This window comes from Phaethon aethereus, assembly GCF_964289735.1.
Source record: "Phaethon aethereus genome assembly, chromosome: 1".
Taxonomy (NCBI): Eukaryota; Metazoa; Chordata; class Aves; order Phaethontiformes; family Phaethontidae; genus Phaethon; species Phaethon aethereus.
In genome coordinates this window covers 28777982-28803528 of record NC_138575.1, presented here as the reverse complement: position 1 = coordinate 28803528, position 25547 = coordinate 28777982, and the positions used below count along the sequence as shown (strand labels likewise).

At 40.4% G+C, this 25547-nt stretch overlaps 1 protein-coding gene across 1 annotated transcript in view; it reads left to right on the top strand.

Moving 5' to 3' along the window:
• The window catches only part of MET (MET proto-oncogene, receptor tyrosine kinase), a gene marked incomplete at its 3' end in the record, with an annotated part of 72334 nt that overhangs the window by 4070 nt on the left and 42717 nt on the right, over window positions 1–25547 (top strand). Inside the window, exons 2-4 of the mRNA XM_082006082.1 lie at window positions 11085–11276; window positions 22988–23122; window positions 24550–24723. Coding sequence (XP_081862208.1) covers window positions 11085–11276; window positions 22988–23122; window positions 24550–24723 — 501 coding nt within the window. The remainder of the gene's footprint in view (window positions 1–11084; window positions 11277–22987; window positions 23123–24549; window positions 24724–25547) is intronic.

The window sequence follows — 25547 nt, the reverse complement described above, 5'->3', positions numbered from 1 at the left end:
CATCCAAAACACTTTCTCAACCCGTTCTTCACAGATTTTAAACATTAAAAAAAAAAAAATACTTGAACTGATCTTGATGTTGTTGACAAAATTTGTTAGTTTTTAGCCTTGTTTCCTAGAGGAATTAAGTTTACATGGTCATGCTATTGTATGCCTGTCTTGCCGTTAGTCGTCCTGACAACCTCAACAATAAGAAAACTTAAAGATGTGAATCCAGAGACAGATCCAATATACGCTCAAGCTGTGGAAACTGATGAAGTGTACGGAGCCCCTTTATAAACATCAGAAGGACTCACAGGGACCAAAGCAGGTATTGCTCACCCATGGGAAAAGTCTCCGTCAGAGCTCAGTTGGGCAGAAAAGCCAACCAACCACAAGATATAAATCCAGACACAACTGTGCTTCACTTATTCCAATGCTCATGGAAAAGTTTATAAATCAAAATAAAACATTTCCAGTTGTGTTTAAGTGAAATACATAATAAGCCAAAGCCTGGACTCACTGAAGTCAGGTTTAGGAATAGCGAATCCGATGGTGCATCTGACTGATACTAGATGTACCTCAGCAGAGCTGTGACCAGTTAGCACTTCCCAATAATTTCCTTCAGTGAAGAGCTGGCTGTCACTTCAATGACAGCAAGGAGGAAACAGAACTGGCTTTGAATTAAAAGAAAAATTGAGAGTTATAGTAAAGAGGTTTTATTGCCCAAGTCAGGACAAGGATATCTGAGAGGTAGCTGCTGTGGAGGGTTTTGAGTCACTGTTCAGCAATCTCCTCACCCACAATGAAGAAAAAAATGGATGTAGGCTTTTAGGAGAGTTTATTTGGTCACAGTTAGTCACTATCAGCCCTGGTGTGGTACTCCTCAAAGCAGAGGAGTACTTAGACGAGGAGACAAATGCTGCTTACTTCATTTGCAGACATGGTCCACTAATATGCATCTCTATCATGGGTTAAATGTGATTCTCCAAGTGAGGAAGAGGGGTTGAGTTTAGCTTTGAGAATTTCAACTATACATTTCAATTTTCATTAGTTAGATCATGATCTTATGGGCTTTGTTTAGCCTTTCTGCATCTCTTATGTGCTAAACAATTGTGAGCTCAGTTCTCTTGATACTCAACTTCCATTGCTATCAACTCTCATGGAAAAACACCTCTAAAAATGAAATCCAAATTCAGGTCTGTAAAGTTCCTGTGGTTTTGTTTCTTCTACAAATAAATTCAGGTGAAAATCTAGAGTACCCCATTCACCTTACAGGAACAGAGAAAACGCAAACAGGCTTTTGCCACCAAGTTTCCAACAAGTGTCCTAAAGCAAGACAAACTGGTCACCACTCCTGTCAAATGAAAGGCACAAACAACTGGAAGAATGTGAAATGGAAACAGAAGATGACCAAAACAAAAGATAAAGTGACAGTAAAATAAACACATAGTGATGCTTCTTTATTACCATTACACACATGACAGATGAGTAAAATTGGGTTATGCTTACATTGTAATGGAAGAAAATAATTGCTGCCTTCTATCAGGAAACCGCAAAGGCACTTATTGATCTGTCATCCGAAGGGTATGTCTAGGAATATTTAATAAAATAAACAGAGACAAATAACTCTTTTGAGGCCCTGTAACTGTAATATCCCACACCATTTGGCTTGAAATTTTTTGGCAAGTTTAAAAATAACACCACATCTCTCTGATTACGAAGGGTTGATGTGGCTTATTTGGATAATCTCACAGCATGGAGGAAATGTTTTTTATATTGCAAGTAAAATGTGCCTGAATATTTTCCCTAAAAGTCAGGCACCAGAATCTGTCGGACTGGTTCAGTCATTTTTTCCTCTGGAAATGCTATATCAAATGGCATACAGCACCCTGCCTGGCACAAAGCCTGCTGCCGTCCGTACGGATTTTGTGCGAGCTTCTCTCCGGGTTCTGACGCCTCAGAAGAATAAACTGGGTGATGGGCGGTGTGCACTGACGCCCTTTAAAACAGGCTTAAATCGTAGTAGTAAGGTGACAGGCTGCGTCCACGTTCCTGTTCTGCGCTTACTGTCGGCTGAAAGCCCCGCTGGTACCCCGAGGGTCCCCGTTGTGCCCTGTGGGATGCGGTGCAAGGCAGGTGTGCTCGCCACCAGCTCCCCTCCACCATTAGGCACGTGGCCATCTACCCACCCGGGCACACGAGATCCAACTGGGGCAAATAGCGTGGCCTAAGGGATTGCAGGAAGAGTCTGAACTCCAGTTCAGCTACGTATGAGGGAGGCATGGGTGTGGGTACAGTGTGTAGGGGCTCTGGTACGAGCATAGGTATGGGTATGGTTGTCTCAGGCTGGGCCAGATTCAGCGGAGGTGTAACTACAGGGGTAAGGGCTGTCCTGTGCCTGGGACTGGCCACGTGGACACGTCATAAGGCGAGAAAAAGGCAAGGCAGGGAAAAAAGCAGGTCAGGGAGTTTCTTTGGGAAGTACCGCACCGCCCTGAGTGGTAGGTATCCTTGCAGGCACTTCGGAGCCCTGGGAGCCATGGGGTCTGGCGGCGGGCCTGTTAGTCCCTGGCTGCTGCAAAACCTGCAGAGAGTTTCCTTCTCCTGATGTCCTGTTAGAGGCCTGTCTCTGCCTCCCAGTGCTGCTGCCTGGTGTTTTATCACCTCCTTGATGAAAGCTGGATTTCTCTGGGAAAAAGTGGTAGCCGTTAAACTACCATTTTCTGCAAAGGGCACTGCTTTATCAGCCAGAGTTACTAATAATGTTCCCCTTCCAGACTTTAATCAAATTTTTTTACTGAAGGCAGGGTTTCCTATTGGTTATCAGTGTGGAAGAGTAGCCGCTGCTTTTCTCTGGAATTGGACAGAAATAATTTCAGGCAGAAAGTATTTTTTTTTAACATGGATATGTAGATTATATGGTCATGTGTTTTTTATGTCTCAGAGTTTCAGAAGGCCCTTAAATGACACTAAAGACTAGAACTGGATGCAGAATAATTTTCTTATCCTATCTAACTTTGCAAATTCAAAAACCTTTACAGTCCAACAGGAAGAGATGTCTAAAATGTGGACTAGCAGGTATGCACCGTTAAGGACACTCACTAGAGATGTGTAATATTCAGATCTTTTCCTGGGTTCAGACCAAATTGTAAGGCTCCTTTGCCCCTGATTAAGTTCCTGTCTAGTCTGCTGATGGCTATTCTGCAATGGGACTGTGTCAGCCCCTCCTGAAAGAGCTGCCTGGATTTCTTTATAAACAGTTCCATGTTCTAGAGAAAGAGAATCTGATGCTGCAGTGCACTGTATGCAGATCTAAGTCCTGGATTCATCCCACCTGGCATTGGCAGGTCGTTGAGACGTCTAAGTAAGCAATGAATTTTCCTGAGGTTCTGCTGCCAAACGATGGAAACACACATAAATCCTGACAAAGCAGACATATGCCTTTCAGCTCACTCAGCACCAACCTTACCTCAGCAGTTTCTCTACTTACTTTACTTGATCTGACTCAGGACCACATATTACCGTCATTATTGCTCACTAAAGCAACAGTAGGTAAGTATTATCCAGGAGAGTGTTGTGTTACTCGAACTTTCTAGGTGGCATGTGGGTTTCTGATCTCAGACAGCTTTTGCATCAGAGTGGAATTACTCCTCGTTTCCAAACATACAAGGAAAACCAGAGTCAAATCCCACAGTAAATTAAAAAAAATACTGCTAAGGAAGAAGATCCATGGCATAAATTGTTCAGAAAGTACGTGTAGGTCAGAAAGAAATATTACTTGCACTGCCTACAAAGTGGGTAAAAACAAATGTTAGAGAAATGATCTTGGGAAAAGTGATAATGAGAGCTTCATTTTCCTGATGTTACCCTGCTTTTCTAAACAGCCTGTGGAAATTAGGACAAATTGTGTGATTTTCTCTTACTTTCAGGACTCCTTTCTATCCCACACATCTCTTGCACCACTGTTTTGGCTAGACATGCAGTTGTTGTGCAATGTTATCTTGGAATAAGAGTCTCCACACTCAGCTTTATCTCAGGATAACTGGTTTACTTGGATTTCACAGCTTTTCTATTTTATCACAGCTTCCATGTAAATAAGGACTTCTATGAAAAATGCAACTGATGTACACTACAAACGTACAGCAAAACTGCTTTTATCAACACAACATCTCCGGTGCATTATTTTATTTCTTCAAAATGTGCAATTAGTCAACACCTCTCCTTTGATAATCTGTATACTGAGTTAAATGTTAAATTAATATAAGGGAAATCAGCAAAATACAAAGATTACTTAGGTCCATTTTATCTGCTGAATCAATAGGACTTACTTAGTGCTAATGCACTAAACAGATTACGAGAACTAATGCAGCACTGTTCAATGACAAAAGCAAATAACTCTTTGAATGATCTTGACAATAGAACATGTAATCATCTTAATTTATATTAACTAATTACATTTAACATGGATGTCTCTTTACCTATTACCTTAAGTGGAGCATCAGTACAGCAACTTTCTTCCCCGCCCTCCCCCATTTTAACAGTGAAGTAGATCAAAGCAACAAGTATTAAGAGTTAGTGGGATGATACTACGTAAAATTTTACATTAATGGAGTTCTTTAAAAGAATCCTCTTTCTCTAGGGGTCATAAAAATTTTCGTAATCTTTCCATTGACCTCAGCGAGTTCTAGATCAAGTCCTTGAAGTTGAAAGTGTAGCTTAAAGTTAATTAATCCTTCAGTAATTCCCTCTCAATTGTTCCTTATTTTGCAACAAGTAGTATTTTGAAGGGTTGGTTTCCTGTGTAACTCGGACCATCTCCAGGCAGTAGCAACACATAGTAGTGGCCACTGCGTAGTTAGGATTGCTTGAGTGTTTCCATCTTAAAGGACTGTTTCCAGTTGCTTGCTTTTTCCAAGTCTCCTACTTCACAGCAGATATTTGAAAAGTTTATTCTCAGAAAGGGAACATACTTCTCCTGTATTTTATAAAAAGAATCTCAGAATTACTTTCAAATACATGAAAAATATTGGGAAGAGGAGGAAGGAAGAAGAGGGAAACAACTCTTTGTTTAAAACAAAGAGAGGAAAAAACTCTTTTACCTTTTAGAGTAAAGCTTCAGTGCCTCATCAGAAGTTCTTAGAAACAGGAGAATCCAGTCCCCTGTCCCAGGCGTGTTCAGTTCCCTGTGAACGCTGGACTTACAACCTCAGGGTGTCTTTCACTGGTCAAGAAGAAACCAGAAGCATGGTGGACCTGATTCTATGGGAATTGTTTAGCACATAAATTTGTGTCCTCTGACAAAATTGAGCTGTTCCATTTATTACTCTTTTTTTTTGTCCCCCTCCTTAGGATTACAAGAAGTACTTGGTAGTAGTGTCTGGTGCTACTGTGTTTTACAAAGCACATCATAGCATTTTGAATACTGTGTTTTCAAATACTTTTCTCTTGTGATGTGACTTCTGTGACATGGGAGTTCTTGGGAAGAACAAGTTAGTTGTTTGACAAAATAGGGCTTGAAGAAGAAAGAGAAATTCAGCATATCTACTACCTATCATGGCCACATTAACATGGAATTTAGCTGTCTCTCTGTGCTGTGAGAGCAGCAGGTGGGGTACACACAGCATATCCCCAGCAGACTGCTGTAGTCTAGCTTCTGTGTAGTCTCTACGGCCAATAATAGCTGACTTATCCATTTGGGATACCTCTTTCCGAGGACTTACTGACCCCGTCAATACAAATAAGTGCAATAGTTCAATATGAAACAACCAATCTCTTAATTGGTAATATTTGATAAAGGAAGTTAAATGGGAGAATATGAATGTAATGCAGTCTTGGTGCCAATAAGGAACACTTTTCACGTGCATTTGCCTGCTATTGAACAGTACCTATGACTAGTACTGATGTATGGCCATCCCTGTTATTTCCCACAATCGCTTCTCTTGGAAATGCAGCAGCAAGTTTTGGGAACTCACACTGCAGTTACACTGAACCAGCAGGTGAGGAGTCTCGCTGTGGCCTCGAAGTTGATTATGTTGGCAAAAGCCAACATGCTACATCCAAAGAATTTCTGTTTCTCATGTTCCTCAATTCTGGCTGGCTTCTCTTCTGCCTGTTGTACGGTGCTGGAGTTTGTTCACAAGAGATTCTTTTCTGGTCAATTACTTCCAAAAAATAAATGTGTCCATATTTTTTCCATGTATCATCATTGAATGTGCTCATAACCATAAAGAATTCGGACACCCCGTCATAGTTATGTATAGTGAGAACAATAAATGTGACTATGATTTTTTAGAATTGCTAGTAGTAAGGTTTTGTCCGTTTCACAAACTTTCTGTCTTGCAAATTGCAGAGGTAAAAATATTCCTTTTTGATAGCATAGTAGAAGACTATTTATATATGTCTCCTCCTCTCTGCTACGCTTTTTTGACTCTGACCAGCTATGGCATGAAACCACGTGGGAAAGGAGAAGTGAGATAGTCCCTTTGCCAAGAGAACTGACAGAAGAAGGCATGAAGTGAGCAGAGTCTGTAAGCGTGCCAGAAGCCAGGAAGTTTGTCCTGGTTATTTTTCTCCTCTCTTCATTTTCTCAAAGAGTTCTAAGCACAAGGATCTTAATAGTTGTGTCTAACTGAGTCCAGAATTAAAAAGAGTGGTATGTGACAGCTGGGAAGATTTACGATGTTTATGAAATTTCAGGAGTAATTAGTTTCAAAGATAACATGATGGACAGGCCAAATTTATAACGTCCCTCACTTTTATTTACATGCAACTGGGAAAGGGACAATACAGGTTCTAACTCCAGCCCTCTAACAGACCTCCAACATGATGCTGATCAAGTCACTCAATCCTCTTCAGGCAATACCCTGGCTTCACTGAGTTATTGAGGACAGAATTTCACCTCTTGCACTTCACGTAGAGAGAAGCAATGATCAAATGCACTTCTCACCTGAAGAAGAATACTGCAAACTAGCCAGAAAATTCAAATGTATTACAGAACAGCAAAACTGTGTTGACTAAAAATACACAAGAAAATTTAGAGAGTAAAATCTGATAAGGTTCTTTTGTGTTCTTCACAGTTATTCTTCCTGTTCAGAGTCTGCTGTTCACATAAATTCTTCACCGTTATGTGCTTGATTCCAGTAGGACACACTCCTGAAAACCTTAATTTTATTATTAATCTTAATTCACTGACCTCCACAACAGAAGAGATAAGCAACTCATACACTGTCTCCATTTTTAATTGGCTTGGGAATCAATTTGTTATGTAGAATCATCTATTCATTCACTCTACAACATTTTCTTTGAAAGAGGACTTTTGCCATTTGCAGATAACAGGATCCAGCTCATTTAGCAGTAGCTCATTTACCCCTGCTCCATGTTATGCCATAGAAATGCTCAAAGGACTAACGCTGTTAGCACTTGTGGGTGCCCACTTCTCTTAAGGAAGAGAGGAAGAGTCCCAGGATCCATAACAGAAAACAAAAGTTGATACTTAGGAATTTGATTCCTGACAGCCAAGTTAAAAGTCATGTAAGCAAACCAGCAGGAAATAAGAGTCCTGCTTATTTCTACTTTCACCTGAATTCTCCTTCACAACTGTAGTGTTTTACAATTGACACTAGGAAATTTTACCTAGTTACTTTCAGACCGTTTCTCCAATTTGTCAAATTAAATATTAATTTTAATGACTTCCTCCAAGTCGCTCACAAGACAGTATTAGATGTTCTGCAGTGATTAAGTCATTAATATCTAGTTTATTCAAGACATTAAACATAGTATCAAGACATTACACATAATATCACTTTCTAATTGAGCACTGCACTTAACTAAGAGAACAGGTTTTGGCCAGCTCTAGAAGGACGGTCCTCAAGGAGTGTTTCTCCAAACTGCAGTTGTTGCAAATAATAGAAAAGCTCCCAAAAAGTCTTTGATAAAAATTTTGATTTTTTTTTTCCCCTAAGTCTAGCTCTTCAGATTAGAGACCAGACTCTATGATTGGTTCTGACACTGACCTAACTGAGTATTTTTTTGAGATTTTCATTAGTGGCTTTAAAATTTCCTCCCTGCTTTGCACTTTTGGCTTCAAATGTGCAACTCTGTCCAAAATATTGTTTTTATGCTCACTGAATATGATATATAAATCATCAGTTAACTGCCAAACAGCAACAGCTCCTGATAGCCCAGCTCAACAATGTCTAGAGACTTTTTTGGCGCGTTTGTCTTCTGTGGACCAAATCCAGGGTAAATTCTGAAACACTGCAACTTCCCCCATGAACAAACAAGATAGCTTTGGTTATTTCCTATCCTTCTGGACATGGCCAAAAGGCAGGGCTTGCCCACACCTCATTGCATTCCAGCGTCACACCTAACACCATCTTCACAAAGCCCTGGCTATGAATCACACGCGCAATTGGCACCTCTCGTCCTATAAGAGAAGCAATATAGCCCAACCCAAGCACTTACCCGCTCTCGCTTTCTAATCGCCCATTTCAATAGTTGTTTGATTTGTCACTGGAACTTGGCGTAACATCCAGAGTGCATCATCTGACATCAGTTATTTTTCCACATTGACAGCCAAATGGATACTTATGTGTATACTGAGAAAGAGGGAGGGAGAGATTCAGGCTTCAAAGAGTTAATTTAAAGCAGCTTCTTTGCCGAAGTTTTCCATGTTATCAATCTTCCTTTAGTTTTCTAAGCAGCCTTTTAATCTCTGCATTTCTACTCAAAGATCAAAGCCTTCCGATTTCTTAAACAGCTAACCTTACATTATGGTTAATCCATGAAGCGCCAGGTTTTGAGAGCGCCATATGTGGAACAGTCTACAGGTTATTGGGCAGATATCCAAAATTACAACATCTCTGAGGAAGGCTGAGCTGACTTTGTGACTGAACTGACTTCGGGGAAGCTAGGAAAGGTGTTGGGGCAGGCAGGAAGATCTAGACACTTGTTAAGAGGAGCTTGAACAGGGTTTCGTGAGACGTGTCAGCATGTTCCAATTGTGTTAAGATGACTACACAGGAGAATGTTAGCACAGAAACATCTCTCCCCGAAGTCATTTGCTCATGGAAAAAAAGGAATTGCAGCAAAGAGCAGAGATCCCAAGTTGGGGGAAGGGTAAATTCAGAAATCTGCCTTATTTCAAAAAGCATGAAGACTATACCTCTTTCTGCACTTGAACTATTCATACTCATTGTATGAGTAATCTTTGCACAGATGTTTCAGAAATACTTTCAGACTGGATAGGATATGAGTGCAAAAGAATAAAGCTTTTAGCTTGTCTGGTGGCCAAAGCAAAGAAAAGCTGAATTTGTCCCTTGTTGATCAGTCAAAAATATTTAAACTGTATTCAATGAATGTGTGCCTAGTGCAAAGTCTTCGTTCAGTTCCTGCTGAGCAAAACACACCATACTTCAACGGTTAATACCAAAACTAATACAGCAAACACTTTAGCATGTGGATAACCAAACTGTTAAGTCACTGTTGTATCAGATCTAATCTGGAAGCCTGCTTTCTGTATCATTAGGCAGTGCACAGAGATTTCAGTTGCTCTTGTTTGGTCTTACGCAGGTTTTTACCTAAATGATACAGTAAATTGACAATGCACCCGGAGAAAAGCTGGCACCACAGCTGGCTGCAACTCCCAGGGATCATAGAAAACTTCACCTGCCAGTGCTGTTGCTGTGCACAGTTCAGAAACGTTACCATTCAACAGCAAAGGACTGAGCTGTGAGGTTGAACATTTTGTTAATAGTACTTTCAATGCCTTGTTTTTTCTCCAGAATTCACCAGAGTTGAGCCAGCAAAAAATTCTTGGTTCATTCCTTGCTTTCTCATAGTACTTTGATTATAGGTAGTAGAAGGAAAACCATCTGAATCAAGAAAATAAGAAAATAAATTTTTACTCTTACTTACTCTTTAAGGGTATGGTCCAGATCTATTTAATTTAGTGGAAAATCTCTGATTGTCTTTAAAAGGTTTAGTTCAAGCTTCTTAAAAAAAAATTTAAAATGCATTTGTAACAACAACAAATCAATTAAAAAATTAGGAAAAATGAAGCGCTCTATTGATTTCAACAGAGGGAATCACCATAAGATCCTGTATAATATCCCTATATATTTATTCATAAAGTATGTCACAGTAGGAACATGCTAGATGACTTCCAAATTTAAACTGGTTAGACATTCTTTAGAGGGTTCCTGGTTATTATCTGTACGATCTCACCAAAACAGATGATGTAGTATCAATAGTAACAGAATTATCAGTTAATAGATTACTATTGAATTGTCAGGACAGCAGGTTATATTCTTTTCCGGAGATAACTTTAAGTGCATTGTTCAAAAATTTTTCCAATGAAAATTAAAAACATGTAATCTCTATTCCCAAACTGAAAGAGAAAATCCTGCAAATGCAGCAACTATTATAGTATACCCAAGACATCTAGAGATTGGACAAAATAGTGCATGAGCCGTAGATGATCAATACAATAGCCTTGTTAGTTATAAAAATCTGGCTTCCCCATAGTTTCATTTAAATATGCAATCAGAAACATACTTTTCCTTGCTTATCTCCCTTTCCTCTTTCTCCATCTTTTTCTCCCCTTTTCTGTCTTATCACTGAAAAACATCTTGAAAAGAAACTAGAAAGAGAAGAATACTGTAAATTGTTATTTTAATTCAAAAAAGGTTAAAAAATTGCACCGTATTTAGACAATCATTTTCTAGGGATCACTGTTTTAGAAGCAGGTGTGTCGCTGGGCAGATTCTGCAGTCAAGGAATTCTGAGACCCTCGGAGAAGCAGTATTACGGCAGTCACTAAGAGAAAGGATACCTTGATATATGTGTTTATACACATATCATCTGATTAAAGATCCTATGTCTTATTCCCAACAGACAGGATAAAAAAATGTTAAAAGAAACGTTCCCATAACATTAAGAAGTCGTCACCTTCCTCGTGGAACATCATAACTGATGAAGCAATTAAGTTTGAAACATTTTAAAATACTTTTGGTCAAATGCATTTGTGCTAAATGACTTCACTCTGACAAAGATCTATTCCTACTCGTAAAGACAGTACTCATCTGTACTTCATTTTCTAACAGGCTTTTTCAAGAAATGCTTCATACTGCAGAGCACAAGATGATGAATATCGCTTAGAAGTTACGACTCCTTTGCAGAGGGTTGACTTGTTCATGGGCCAGTTCAACAGTGTCCTGTTAACTTCGATATCTGTCTTCACCAAAGAGAACCTTACCGTTGCTAATCTGGGAACTTCAGAGGGCCGCTTCATGCAGGTAAATATTACTATGACACCTTCACAATAAAAAAAACCCCACAACTATTGGAGTTTAGCAGGATAGTGAAAAGTGAGGAACAGTATTATCCGAGTTTAACAGGGCGTTAGAAAATTGAAATTGTTGAGTAAAATAGAGCCTCTGGAATATAAACAAAGTGCCTAATAGAGCATTCAGCAGTTTAAGTGTGTACATGGGCTTTGTGGTTTGGAGCAATGATTTTGGAGCAAATTCCACCATGATCTCCACTTAGTCCAGCTGATTCAGTTCACAGAGCAGTTTTGGTCCATAAAACTAGATTTCTTTCAAAGGAAACTAAACTGAAACTCTGTCTTGGATAGACATCAAATACGGTCCAACCCCAGCTGGGGCAGAAAGGTCCAAAACAGTGACTGAGTCTTCAAACAGTTTCAGATAAATGCTTCATATGGTCATTTGGTCAGATTAAAACCTAGTTCAAAGTAAAATGCCGAGGCAGTTTATAGTGTAAAAGCAGGAGCCTTGGCCTTAGTTGTTTCTATATACTGATGCAGTCCTCTGGCACCAAATTACTTGCTAATGTACCCATAGCCTATGACTCACAGCTCTAGAATTGAGATTAGCTCCTCCTCCACCTACTTCAAGCCTCTCTGAGTGCATTTTAGATTATCAGGCTCTTGCTCATTCTCTTTTCACTCTGTTCTTTTGGACAGTAATTCGTCCCTGTCCTAAAGCAGGTTTTCCATAAGTGGTCAATCACGCTCCTGAGAAGTCTGCCTCCTTCCACCGACTATACAACTAATCTAGACAGGTAGATTACACTACATGACTTCTTTGTAAGTGATTAACAAAATAAATCTAACCCATAGGGCCAAAAATTTTCTAAAAACTTGGCAGTCAAAATCAAACATCAGAAGATAAAATACTTTGAAAGCACCAAGGACTTCCTTTATTCACCCATCTTACTTCTAGCACTGTCATCCTGCAGTGACCACCTTTGAGAGATTGGCTTCTCCAGCTGCCACAGGGTCCAGCCTGGGTGTGCATGTCAGCCAGGATCCCTCTTGCACCCAAGGACCTGTGTTCTTTTAGTCTGCCAGAATTATTGTCTTCTACTGGGCTTCCTGAAGCGTTGCCAGTCTTTGGCCCTTCTTGCTCTGTAGGCTGCAGAGTCATCAAAGTTAGTAGCATTGTTCCCCAACCATCATTAACTGAAACCTGATGAGATTTGCCATCATGAGTTGCTGTGTCCTTCCAGCTTTCCCATTTCCCAAAACCTTCCATTAGAAAACGCTTGGGCACTTGCACCTTTTCATAAAAAGCTTTGTGTGGTGTAAGTCATCAGATAGATTAACTAACAAGCCTTCCCTTTCTTCTCTGCCTTCTCCTTGTTCTCTGTCCTTGCCACATATAGTACGTAGGGTTACATATTGTTCCCCAGTGTTTGTTAACCCACTATTGGCACCCTTTTGGGACAAAGGGAATCCTATACCTCCACTTCTGTCTTCTGCACAGACTGGACACAGAACCTGCCCCATAATGAAAAATCCATAATGCTCCTGCAGGGAGGGAGGTCAAAGTGATTTGCTACAAAGGACGGATGAAAAACTGGAGAAAATAATGTTTTGCTTTCCCCCTAAAAGATAGGAATTTAACAAAATGTTCAATGAAAACCCTGCCAGTTTTACCTGAACTTCCCATGATGACCTTGGTAACTTTAAGCTGCAGTTTGTCTTCAGCGCAGGAAAGGCAAATGCTAAGAGCTACGCACTGAGCACAGAAGCAACCCATTGCTATTCTTAAATGTAGATACTGGTTCACACAGCGAACATGAGCAATTTGTTTAACCTTTCTGAAGCCATTTCCTTATCTACAAAATACAGTTAATAACAACTACTGTCTTGCCTGCTGCATTTCTTCTGGGCTGTCACAAAGCTTTTTAGGGAAAGTGCCAGACAGCATTATTTTTATTTGTAACATTCCTTAAATTATTCATTCAAGTCCTGCAGCACACACTTCATTCAGACATTTGCCCAAATCAAGGAACAATTAAAATAATTCCAGAATACTTTTCCCATTCCAGGTTCAGTTATGGATCAAAAGAAAGGCTATTGTGTAAGCTGCACATTGCCATTAGCAGAAATATTCTCATCATTGAATTAGATTGGTTTGAGCTACAGGGGGAAGTCAGCATTGGGCTCGTATTGTAATAGGTAGGAGCTCTTTCTTTGAGGGTTTGGTGCAACCAGCAGGAGCATAAGCATACTGACTACTTTTAATGACACTATCTCCAAATAAAAAGGTTAGTATTTGTTTTGCCTTTAAATGATCTTGAAAGGACTAGGTCTGTAAGATACAGAAGACATAGCTTTCTGCAGAATTTAATGTTCACTTACATTAGGGTTTTTTTTTTCACTAATAGTTATCTAGGAAGTGCTTTCAAACATGTTCATTAGCAATTGCCCAACTAAAGCAGATTTTCAGTGTTTCTATGGAAATATACCTATTAACTGCAATGAGATGGAGATCATTAAAGATTGAGCTATTAAATGACCATTACTGAAGTGAAATGGGTTAAAAAAAAATCAGGATAATCTAACAATGACTTAATTTATCAAAAAGATATCCCCAAACACTTCCCCACATTTTTTAGCGAAGAAATGTAATGATGTTCTTTTTTTGTTTCATTCACAAATCTGCTGGAACATATTGCAAAGAATCCTCCGGTTTTTACTTATTATGCACCTCACTTTTGCACAGTCATTTGCACTCATATTTTTATCTCTTTATACATGCAAATATTGAATTTTCCTATGCAATCCCCTTGTAACTTGCACCTATTCAGAGTTGACTATATCCCTTCAGAGGTAGGTATTCTTTCAGAAGAAATTAGTTGCAAAATTCTACCTATCAGGGAACCTGTTTTAAAACTGTTTATATTGTATTAATATCTTGTGAACATATCTCCATGCCAATTATTTAAAAAAAAAAGAAAAAATATGCATATATAGGTTTCTAAAATTAGAAAATCAGCTCAGCCCTTCCAGTGAATCCAGTTCATCTTCTAACCTCTTTGAAATACCAAACCTTACCATATTTAGACAATTTAGTTTGTGACATAAATTTCAGCACTAGCAGTCATCCATGAGATTAAAAGAAATAGTAGTCCAGTACCTGTGTTTCTGACAAGCACACCCTGTGCTCCAATATGAAACAGCTTGGTGAAAGTAATGAACATTTAATTCACATTTTTGCTGTATTAATTTAGGGTTTCCTTTAACTGTTACAAAACATCTTGTGGGGAAAAAAAGATGTTTAAAACATAGTGATCATCCCACCTAAATGGAATTGAAGCTCCAAGCCTGCGCTGTGGAAGCCAGTAGGTGCAGCAGCAAGCTACTGATGCTCAACCTGAGAGAAATTTATTTGAAAATGTTTTTCATATCCTCCTCTTATACTTGCTTATACTTGATCAGCAGCCAACCACTTGATTCACCTTCTTTTCTTTCTTTTTCTTGCTGTCTTTCATCTCCTTTTGCACTTTCTTCTGCTCATCACTTTCTGCCTTCCTGCTGATGCCTCATCTCTGACTGTTTCCATGTCCATCCATTTTTCCCTCTTTACCGCACAGCTATAGGACAGCATTGCTGCAAAAGTCAACAGAAGATTTAACATGTAGTTTCTGAGACTGTAGATGATGGCTACCTGATTCTGGAGTTTTGATGTATTTAGAGATGTATCACAATGAATAGTTCCTATCTTTACAAGTGATTCCACTGAAACTTATGGCATTAGCCATGAAAACTGTGCTAATGACCCGACTCAGAATATAGCCTGTATTTTGCTTATTTAAAAAAAAAGTCATCTAAGGAGCCAGTAATATTCCAAATACAAAAGCAGGTATGTTTTATCCAACCAAGGAATAGTCACCTGTTCTTTTCTGCTTTTGCTTTTAGTTCAATTAGATAGAATTATTCACTTAAACAGCTCTGGAAAGCACTAACACTGGAAAGGGAATACAGCCTCCTTCACTAAATGTTTATTGTTTTCAGCCAAAATCTAAAACTAAAATCAAATCGATCTGGATGGTCCAAATACAGAAGATTCATGAGTTCTTTTAAGGAGGATAATTGGGGCCAGGAGGTGAATTCCAAAGCTCTCCTGGAGAGTAATTGCAGTCCATTGACATACTAAGCATGTTTTGGCTACATCAGAAATGTTAAATCTGTATTTGGCCATGAATAGATTGGAGTTTGTAGTTTAGCAAATATTGTGGAGTTTCTGTTACAAAACAGAGCAGTAATAATTTTTCTAAGACAGCTGACATGCATGAGACGGAAAAGAAAAATGGTTTTACTTCCTTCCTAAGCTGGAGCCTGACAACAAGGGTTTTTTTCCCCCTTCTTTTTTTTTTCTGTTGAGAAGTTGCAGCTGTTTCGGCCTTTCTTATTGTGCTTGTTTTCAGAGTGTGACTGGGAACACAGGCTGAAAGTACAGCTGTTGGGTGCAAAGTGAATCAGGTATTTCACAGTGGTTATTTGATTAGAAAACAGCACCCAGTCACACTGCTGTAGCTGGGGAATCAGATTTTCAGCTGGTGTAAAGCAGCCTTACTCTGCTCAAGCCAAAGAAGCTACACTGAGAATACAGCTCACAACTGGAAAAGACACTTTCATTACCAGCCAGTATTTTGGGAAATTATAGTTTGTCAAAAAAGAAAACACAAACCATGATATATTGAGATAAAATATCTTCTAGTTTTGCTCAGTTCCAAGGTGATTTTTTTTTTTTTTTCCCCTGGAGCTTGGTATTATTTCAGAGAATGACTTTTGAGTGATGAAGAAAAGAGCGAAGTTCTTCAGGAAGGGGAAATCTTTCTGATAGCTCTGGGGAGAGTGGGATATGGGAAAGTTTTACAAGATTTATTCTGCAAAGCTCACATTTGGTCTCGCCTTAACAATGAACAAGAGACTGATGCCCTTAACGTATGCAGAGGCTGGTTTTCAGCATAATGCTATGTTTGGAAGCAGAATGCTGCATGTGCTCCCTACGCTTGAAGCTGGCCTCACTGAGGTAAAGCCCAAGCTAATGCACTGCTTGTTAGTGACCTTCTTGAGGGATAGAGAAGTTTTTGCTGTATGTTTTACAACTACTATGGACAACCACTCTCTTCAGATGAAATTTTGGCAGCAGAGCCATCTCATCCTTCTTTCTATACCAAGGAAACTCAGTGCACAGTGGGGCAGCACCCAGCTGCGTGCGGAGTGAGGAGCTCCCCCATACGCCCTCTCATCTTCACGGGGTAGTAGGACATCCATCCTGTTGCTCCCAGAGGTAAGGAAAGGGTCTTCCCCTGGGTATACATAGACCCTGAGATGCAGTCAGCCACATGCTGGCTGCAGTCCTGTCCAATGTAGCTGGGCATGAGCCAGCTCTAGCTGAGAAGCCAAGCCTTAGCAAAACATGGTCACGCACTGTCATGTCTGAATAGATTCTGGACTAAAAATGGCTTAGGGCACGAGAACCAAAGCATGATGGCACCGATAGGCCTCGTTGGAGTACAGCACATCACACAACAGGCCGCTCACCCTCCTCAGGGCCTCTCTGCACTTGCTAGACACTAAAAACCATAGAATAATAATAAGCCTTATTGTAGGGACCCAATATATCCCAGTATTTTTAACCATATTTTTAGCTCAGAAAGGATGTGTGGGGTCAGAATAAAGGTTCAGGGAGCACAGTCTCCTGCATCTGACAGGGGCTAAGATGGATAAGGGAGAGGTATAAGGCAAGTAAAAGCACACAGCGATACTTCTCCCAGTACTCTCCTGCTTCTGGCACTCAGCGGCCCAGAGATTCCCTGAGCTGGAAATTGCACCCATATGTGGTGTTTAATAGTCCTTGATGGACTTCTTTTCCATCAATTTTCTTCTTGTTTTTTGAAACTATTTTTTTGAAATTGTTTTTTATTTTTATTCTCTACAGTACGCTGTGACAATGACTTCCATAATTTCATTCTGCTTTGAATGATGAAGAGCTTCCTTTGGCGTCTCCTTAACCTGCTGTCTTATCGTTTCATTTGGTGCCCCTGATTCTGTCTGATGAGGAATAGGGAGTGGGCTGGCACAGATCAATGGTCTGGGAAATTTTCACACACTGAGCACAAACCTGTTGTCTTTCACATCCAAGTAGACAAAACAATTGATAGTCACACTCCTTTCCCAGGAATACTTATGATTAAAAACAAACAGCACCACCACCAAACTTTAACACACACACACTTCTCATTTCCCTGAAAAGAGAGAAATTAGCATGTGTCATAGCTGCTTTCATAGATTACATGCCAGGGTACATAATGCATGTTTCAGAAATTAGTATAGACAAAAATAATCACATCTGCTTTTTATTTGTAACTGCAGTCAAGGCTTGGAAAAATTTGTCCCAGAATACAGCAAGAAGAGAGCCAAGCCTTCAACATTGCTCTCCTCTTGCAAACAGCAAAGTGGCAAGGCCTCGTCTCTCCAGGAATCGAGGCTCAATGCCACGGTGCCTGTCAGCAAAATGACTTGACGCAGAGCAAGGAAACACAGAGCTTTGCATCTTTCAGCATGATCATTCAAATCCAGTTTATACCACAGCATACTGGAAGCCATTTCCACTTTCGAACTGATCAAACACCTTTTGATCCAGTCCCTGTCCCACTAGACAAATACAGTCGTAACAAAACCCACTAGTGCAAGTGGCAAGCCATGTTGGAAGCAAGTGCAAGGAGATCAAGAAATACATAAGCATGGACCTTAAACCTTCCAGAGCCAGGAGGAGGAAAGAGTGTTGGGATGCCCACAGAGTCGTTGCAAAGGCTGTCCTCAGTGCCTGCTGCTGTCCTGCCTCTGTGGTCCAGCAATTCACCTGGCTTTTCCGTACTGGCCGTCTGACCTATTTAAAGCTAAATGCAGACAATGCACACGTACATTTGTAGGAATGCGAATAGTTGCAATGTTTCCCACTTTATCATTTTTAAACCTACAGAAAACTGTAGCAAACTCTAGATAAGTAACGTTTTCATATCTTCAGGCTCAACTTTTAACAGTTTTATAATAGTATTTCTTTCTGTGGTAAAGAATGTATCTTGATGTTCCCAGAAAAAATATCAAATATTGCATAATGCAAAATTCGTATAGTCAAATTAAAGTTAACACCTGGTGCCAAATAACTGTTTTGAGAGCACACATGTTTTAATATTCAGTTTGAGTAGAAAAGCTTACACCCTTTAGAGGAGATCCATTATACTCTCCATGGATTAGAATGATATACAGCATTTAGAGAGCTACATATGTGCCCTTTGCAAGGCTACGCTGCATATCCCAGGGCATTTGAGGCATTACACAATAAAGTTAACCCTCAGCCTATCTCTGCTGGGTAATGGCCTACACCTGCCAGACATCTAGGGAAAAAATAACAATATGATACTTAGATGGGATTGCTTTTAGAAGGCCTCTCATTTTTGCAGAAGATATTTCAACATGCAGACAGTAACATTTGTAATTCAATCCTGCTGACTAGAAGAACTGAGCATCAGAATTATTTTTAAAAGAAGCTGTTGCATTCTGGTTTTCAACTCAAGTTATTACAGTCTTAATTTGCCATATTATGCATATACAAAGCTAGAGTCAAGTCTACTAACTTAATATTAATACTAGCTAATGGCAATGAAAGAATATTTAAATGAATTATTTTAATGTTCATGGACCTAAGTGATCACTGACTTCCAGTATAAAGGATATATTAATTAATATAACCATTAATCAATTAACTGTTGGCTGTTATCTTCACGGAAGTACTTTGAGGTATGCTGAAAGACCACGTAATTTTTTTGTTTTTCTCTTAAATAGAGGGACATAAATATTGTATTTGCTTTGAGAAGGATGTCTAGGGTTGTAGTTACTGATAATGAATGTGATTCTCAGAAAGGTTATTTGTAAGAACATCAGAAGAGCCACATGGGTTTAAATGAAGAGTCCATGTAGCTCAGTGCCCTGTCTCCAGCAGCGGTGACAAGTGGATGCCTAGGGACCCAGGCAACATACATAATACCTTCTGCTTCAAGCCTCCAACTATTTCCATTCTGGGGATTTCCTGAGCTATTGAGTTTTGTCTGTTTAGCTCTTTCCATGTACATACGGAGTTTCCCTTTGCATGTGTATACACCTTGCATTCACATCCTTCGGCAAGGAGTCCCATAGGTCATCACATATTCCTATGAAGTCTTACTCTTTTGTTTGCTTGGAACCTGACTCTCACTTCTGTCTTTTGATGGTGTTTAGTACTTTCATTAGAAGAGAGTGAATGGTCGGTCTCTACCCGCTCACGATTCTGTATGTCTTTTTCCTAGCGTTTCCACACCTACGCTACTCAGTTGTTGTTCATTACAGCCTTTTAATCATCTTTGTTACCCTTCTCTGAACCTTTTCACATTTTAACATACTCTTTTTGTCATGAGGCAACCAGAACTGCACAGAGAATTCAAGGTTCAGGCAAGCCATGAAATTTGTATGACATCAGGATGTTTTCCAATTTGTTCTCTAATTTTTTTCTAATAATTCCCAAGTTTTTATTTGTGGGGTTTTTTTACCGCTACTGAGCAGTGAGATGATGTTTTCGTGGAACTATCTATCACATACCATTTTAAATTCATCATCTTTGTTGTATTTCACCTGCCATTTTATTGCCTTGACATGCTGTCTTGTAAAGCCCTTCTGCCATCCTTCATAGTCTGTCCTCATCTTTATCACCTTGAATACCTTCAGATCATCAGAAAACTTTGTCACTGGACTGCTCAACCACCTTTCCAACTTATTTATGAGTATGTTGAACAGTATGAATCCCAGCACAGACACCTTGCAGAACACCTGTGGTGACTTCTCACTATTGCAAGGACTGACCACTTACTGATAACGTCTGTTTGTTTTCTTTTAGTCAATTATTTATCTGTGCAAGACCTTCCCTCTCTCCTAACTGCTTGAGTGCAGGCACAAAGATATACTTTAATTTCTCTTATAATCTGGAGAAATGCTTGGTTATTAAATTAATTATTAAAATGTAAAAAAAAAAAAAAAACACCACTCCCACTCCCCCCCTAAAAAAACCAAAAAACCCACTAAACCAGCACTTTATAGTCTTTGTAAAGAGAAATCCTTCTGTGGTACTCAACCATTTCCACGGTAGAAGCAGCCCCTGTATGGTGGTGTGTCCATGGTAGATTAAAGCCACACAGTATGCATACCACCCCAGTCCCAAGCAATAAAAATCAGAGGTTTTGAGAACGACACTGGAGTCCTAAGTAGCCTCTTCTTCCTGCTGTAGAAGCTGTCTTCATATTGCCTTTTTCTTCAGGATTATGTTGGATAAGGGTAAGATAGAATTTCAAGGACTGGACTGATGCGTGCAAAAACCACACAGTTATATAGACCAAAAAGAGCATTTTTGCATCTTGTATCTGTTACGGCAACACTGTAGGCTGGTAGATTAGTTCTAAGCAAACTCCAAACTTTTATTGCATAGTCCCAAATGAGTTAGGAAGTGTAATTTGAGCTCCCTGTATGTCATGAGGTCAAAGTCTGTTCACTTGGGCTTTGAGCAGGTGATTTGACTATCAGCCTCAGTAAAATAAAGGTCGGTCAGTGTTTAAGGTACCGAATAATTTTTCCAAGATTGTAGAGATGGGATCCAAATTTTCATGATCGGTCTGAGGTTGTAATGCAGATGTGTTTAAAGGGTTAACATTGTGGCTCAATCAGAAAGAATGCTTGGCAATAAGAGGAAGCCTGGATTAATGATAGAAAAGAATTCTTAGCATTTTATAGCAGTGGGTATTCGAGATGAGACATGGCTAATGATCAACTAAAAAGGTATTTGCAGCTGTGGTGCTACCTCTCCCCATAATGCCAACATTAATCAAGCTTTTTCATGCAGCTTTACAGTCCATTCTATTTTTCATTGTCCTGAATGTAAAAACAGAGCTCATGCCCTAATACACTGAGTCAGAGACCGTACTTCTGTGTCACCAAAAATGATCAGACCTTATTGATTTCTAAAAGCTGCACTTTCTGTACTGTGAAACAAACCCATGGCAAAGTCTTTAACAAAGCCAGTTTCATTTTGAAGAAAAAAAAGCCTCTTGTAACCCCAAACTGTAAATACCTCTGGGTTGTGAAGCACTTATTGCCGTGAATTAACTGCTCGTATATTTTATTTAAGTCTTGAATTACAACCAAACATCAGCTGTAATTATAGCATCTCTAAGTCTAGTTTTGGAGTCAGCCATCTTGTTGAAAGACCTTGGCAGTGCGAAAAGCCAGTGAAACTGTGTAAGTCAATGTCCTAGCTGTTCTGATGCTGCCTTCGGAGTCAGAAGAAAAGCCTCATTATAGTGAAAAATTAAACATTTGACATACAAGTGATTTCCAGAATGGCTTCAGTTTTTTTAAATAACGAACCCCATTGAATCTCAACTTCTCAGCAAATCTTTATTATCTGAATTCCTTAAGTAAACTACATGTGATGCAGCTTTTGAAACATGAACATGATCTACCCTCATGTAAACAATCCCCTGCCTCTGTTGCCTGATGCTATCACATTTTGGGCGCACATCCTTCTGGATTGCAGGCCCAAGTCTATAAAATCTCGCTATCGAATATCCACCCCAATCTGCAGATGCTTTATGCCTGTGCTTAACAGCCATGACTCATCCCACTGAAGTCAACAAAGTTACAGTAGTAAAGTTAAGCGTGTGCTTGCAGGAATAGGCCCAAATTCTCAGAAGTATTTAGGTAACTCAAGCTGCAGAGAGATGACTAGTGGGGGAATTTCATACTGGTGTGACTAATCTCCCTAAGATCTCCTGAAATCAAGAGAGAGAGAGGGAGAGAGGGCTCTTGCAAAAGGACTTCAGGACAACTAAATTAGGCTCCCGTTTTGGAACATCTTCCAGAGAAGCCTCCAGCTCTGCCTGTCATTTATAAGATGTGCTTTGAGTGTTCTGTCCTGGACACACGGCTCCTGAAATCAGCGGGAGCCAGATCTCGAGGTGCCCTGCCACGTCTTGTAAGAGCCTGTCTGTAGCAATAGCTACCTCGCCAGCTCTGGGAATCGGGGTCCATGAGTGTACCTCCAGCTCTGTACAGCTGCTGACGGCGCAACCTGCGCCTGCGATAGCTTTGTACCCAGATACTCAAGATACTGCATCAAGACCAGATACTGTTGACACAAGGTAAAGTTTACTTTTCAAACTGAAGGACCAAAGTGAAAATAAATGGAAATACCTTTGACTGTTGAAGGCCTGGAGTTTTAAGATTCTTTTAAATAGGTGTTGTAGATAAAATTCTTCTTTCTTAAATGTACAGGGCTGAGTAAATGACCCATCTTCATTTTTTACGGTTGATTTATAAATACTTGAAGTTAAAGGACTAGAAAACATGCAATGACTCCTTCATATTTTAATAAATACGATGTATTTTGAGGATCCTCCAACAGCCATGATTTTGCTGTGTTAAATAAAGTAGATTTTATAGCGCTTTAATCAGATCATGATGGAACATTATGCAAAATATTATGCAACGTAACGCAAAGTAATTAATGCAAGCAGAGAAGTGGTAGGAACATGAGACCGCCGAGCAGCATGCATTTGTGTCACACACTGCCAGCTGATTTTTCCTGATTTCTTTCTTTCTTAGATAGTGGTTTCCCGTTCAGAACCCACAGCTCCACATGTCAGCTTTCAGCTAGACTCCCACCCCGTCTCTCCCCAAGTTGTTGTCGAGAATTCATTAGCAGATGATGGCTATACCCTGGTAGTGACTGGGAAAAAGGTGAGTGGTTCATAATCTAATCCTTCTGGGCGCTGTGTAAACCTGCCGTCAGAGCAGCAACTTTCAGTAAGAGCAACTACTCACACTGCTGCTTTATGCTCCGCATCCTCCCAGCCTTGCCATTCCCTTGGGAACGTTAGAGAGGCAAGTTTCCTTCGAGATTTTTTTTTCCCTACTAAACAAACCGACAGCCTAATATTGAAAAATGTTTAAATAACGTAAGAGCTGTGATATAAACCAACAAAAGCCAGGAAATGCAAATTTTAGGGCTGAATCCCTGTCCTTAATTCAAGTGCTTGCAAAGAAACAACACACAATGGCTTAAGGAAAGAAGGGTGCTCACAGTTTCCTGGCTTTTGTTGGTTTATGTCGCAATATTATAATTTTTGAAGGAGGGGTGTGTGTGCAAGAATTACGTGGGTGTGTTTAAAATTGGGAGTCAGTGTTCATAGCAAGGTTTGAAGATTGCTTTAGCATATAGTCTACAAAGGGTTAATAAAAGATGAAGAGCTGGCATAAATATGCTGTTATCATAAGTAGATATGCATTCTAGGATGGCTTTAAGACATCAGCAGATAATATTACAGATAATCCTAAACCATAATCGTAAGCAATAATTTGATGCCTTGAGTTCTATAAGAATTTACAGAAATACATCAGCTATTAGTAAAGATGGTTATTAATCATTTACTAGAAACGTATTAGATATTTGTAGGAGTAATCTTCAAGAAAATGTCCACAAGAAGTTTAAGGAAAGTACTGAAGTGTAAGGAAGTATGATGTATTTATATAGCATATATATATACACTATATATATAGCACTTGCATAATAATTTTAATATTTTGACTAAAAATATTTCTTATATGTTTAGAGTAACTATTCTTATAAATATCCTGATATTTTCAATAACATAAATTTTAATTCATATTTTAGGTATAGTATATGTTTCTTGACGGTAGGTGTTACAAAACAAGTACATGGGCAGTCACACGCTCTAAGTGTGTCACAGATTTTAGTACAGCCTCGCCAAAGCTGAAATAGCCATCATGCCTATTTTTACAAATGTATGAACTAAGGCATACTGAGATACACTGTTTTTTCCAAGAACTAGTGCAGAACTGGGAGGAGCACGCTGCTGTTTTCTTTTCCATCAGCAAAAAATGGTATCTCGCTGTAAACACCAGATGCTGGTAGTAACTGTATGTAACATTAAGATGCCTTTAGGGTTTCTCCCAAGCGAATTTAAAATCATGTCAGTTAAATTACTTATAAGATCTTATAATTACTGAGCTAAAGAGACGTTAAGCCGCAGCTTGCACATCTGAAATCTTGAGTAGCACCACAGCGCATGGCATAAATAGAGACTCTCCTCGCCGCTCGGCGTACGTATTAAAAGGATCTGTGCATCATGTCTTCCCACTGACAGATAACGAAGATCCCGCTGAAGGGGCCGGGCTGCCATCACCTCAGGTCCTGCAGCCAGTGCCTGCTGGCGCCGCGCTTCATGCAGTGCGGCTGGTGCAGCCGGCAGTGCCTCAGGTCTCCCGAGTGCCCCGGCGGCACCTGGACCCAGGAGACCTGCTTGCCTCGGGTTTATGAGGTAAAAAGGCGGATTTCTCCTATTTATCTCCGGGGGAAGAACGCGGTCTGCGCTCTGCAGCCATCTTCTGTTTATTTTTGTGCGATTATGATAAATTAAGCATCTGCTCGCCTCAACTTCCCCTTGGGCTCAATGCCCATAAAGGCCGGGGTGCTGCGGGCTCAGGCGCTCAGGGTGGACAGGTCTGCCTGGGTCACCCTGGCTTGCCACGGGAGAGCCTCAGCCCTGTAGAGCACTTGTGGTGGGGAAGCGAGCTGGGCCTGAGCCAGCCTGGCCGGGGTCTGACAGGAAAGGCCAGTCACACACGGGACCCCTCCTCTCAGACTCCCCTCAAAGGGAGGAGGTGGAGGAAGGCACCTCCCACCCACAGCTGCCACAGCCTGGCCCAAGGCAAGAGGTCTCTGGCCCCCTCTCCTCATCGGTCCCCATGCTTGCTCCAGCATTGGAGGAAAGGGTGGTGTTTCCCTGTGGGGAAAAGTCCCTCTCTCCCCTACCTAAGCTCTGCGACCGAGCTGTCAGCCAAACCACCACCCTGGGGGAGATGTGTTTTCCTAACGCCCCTCCCTGGCTCCTTGTTCCCATGGGTCCACTTGCCACCGAGGGGGATGAGGCTGGAGCTGCACCCCTCCCTGGGACAGGGGACAGCCGGAGGCTGCTGCCAGCCGGCCAAAACCCACCAAGCGTGTGTGAGAACGAACCCCCATGGACGAGCAGAGCGCCGCACTGGCGTGCTCCTGTTTTTATTTAGCTATGGTTAGCGCGGGACTCGTACTGGCCGGCTGTACGTGTAACCCAACCATCCCGTGTGAAGTGTGACAGAGCTG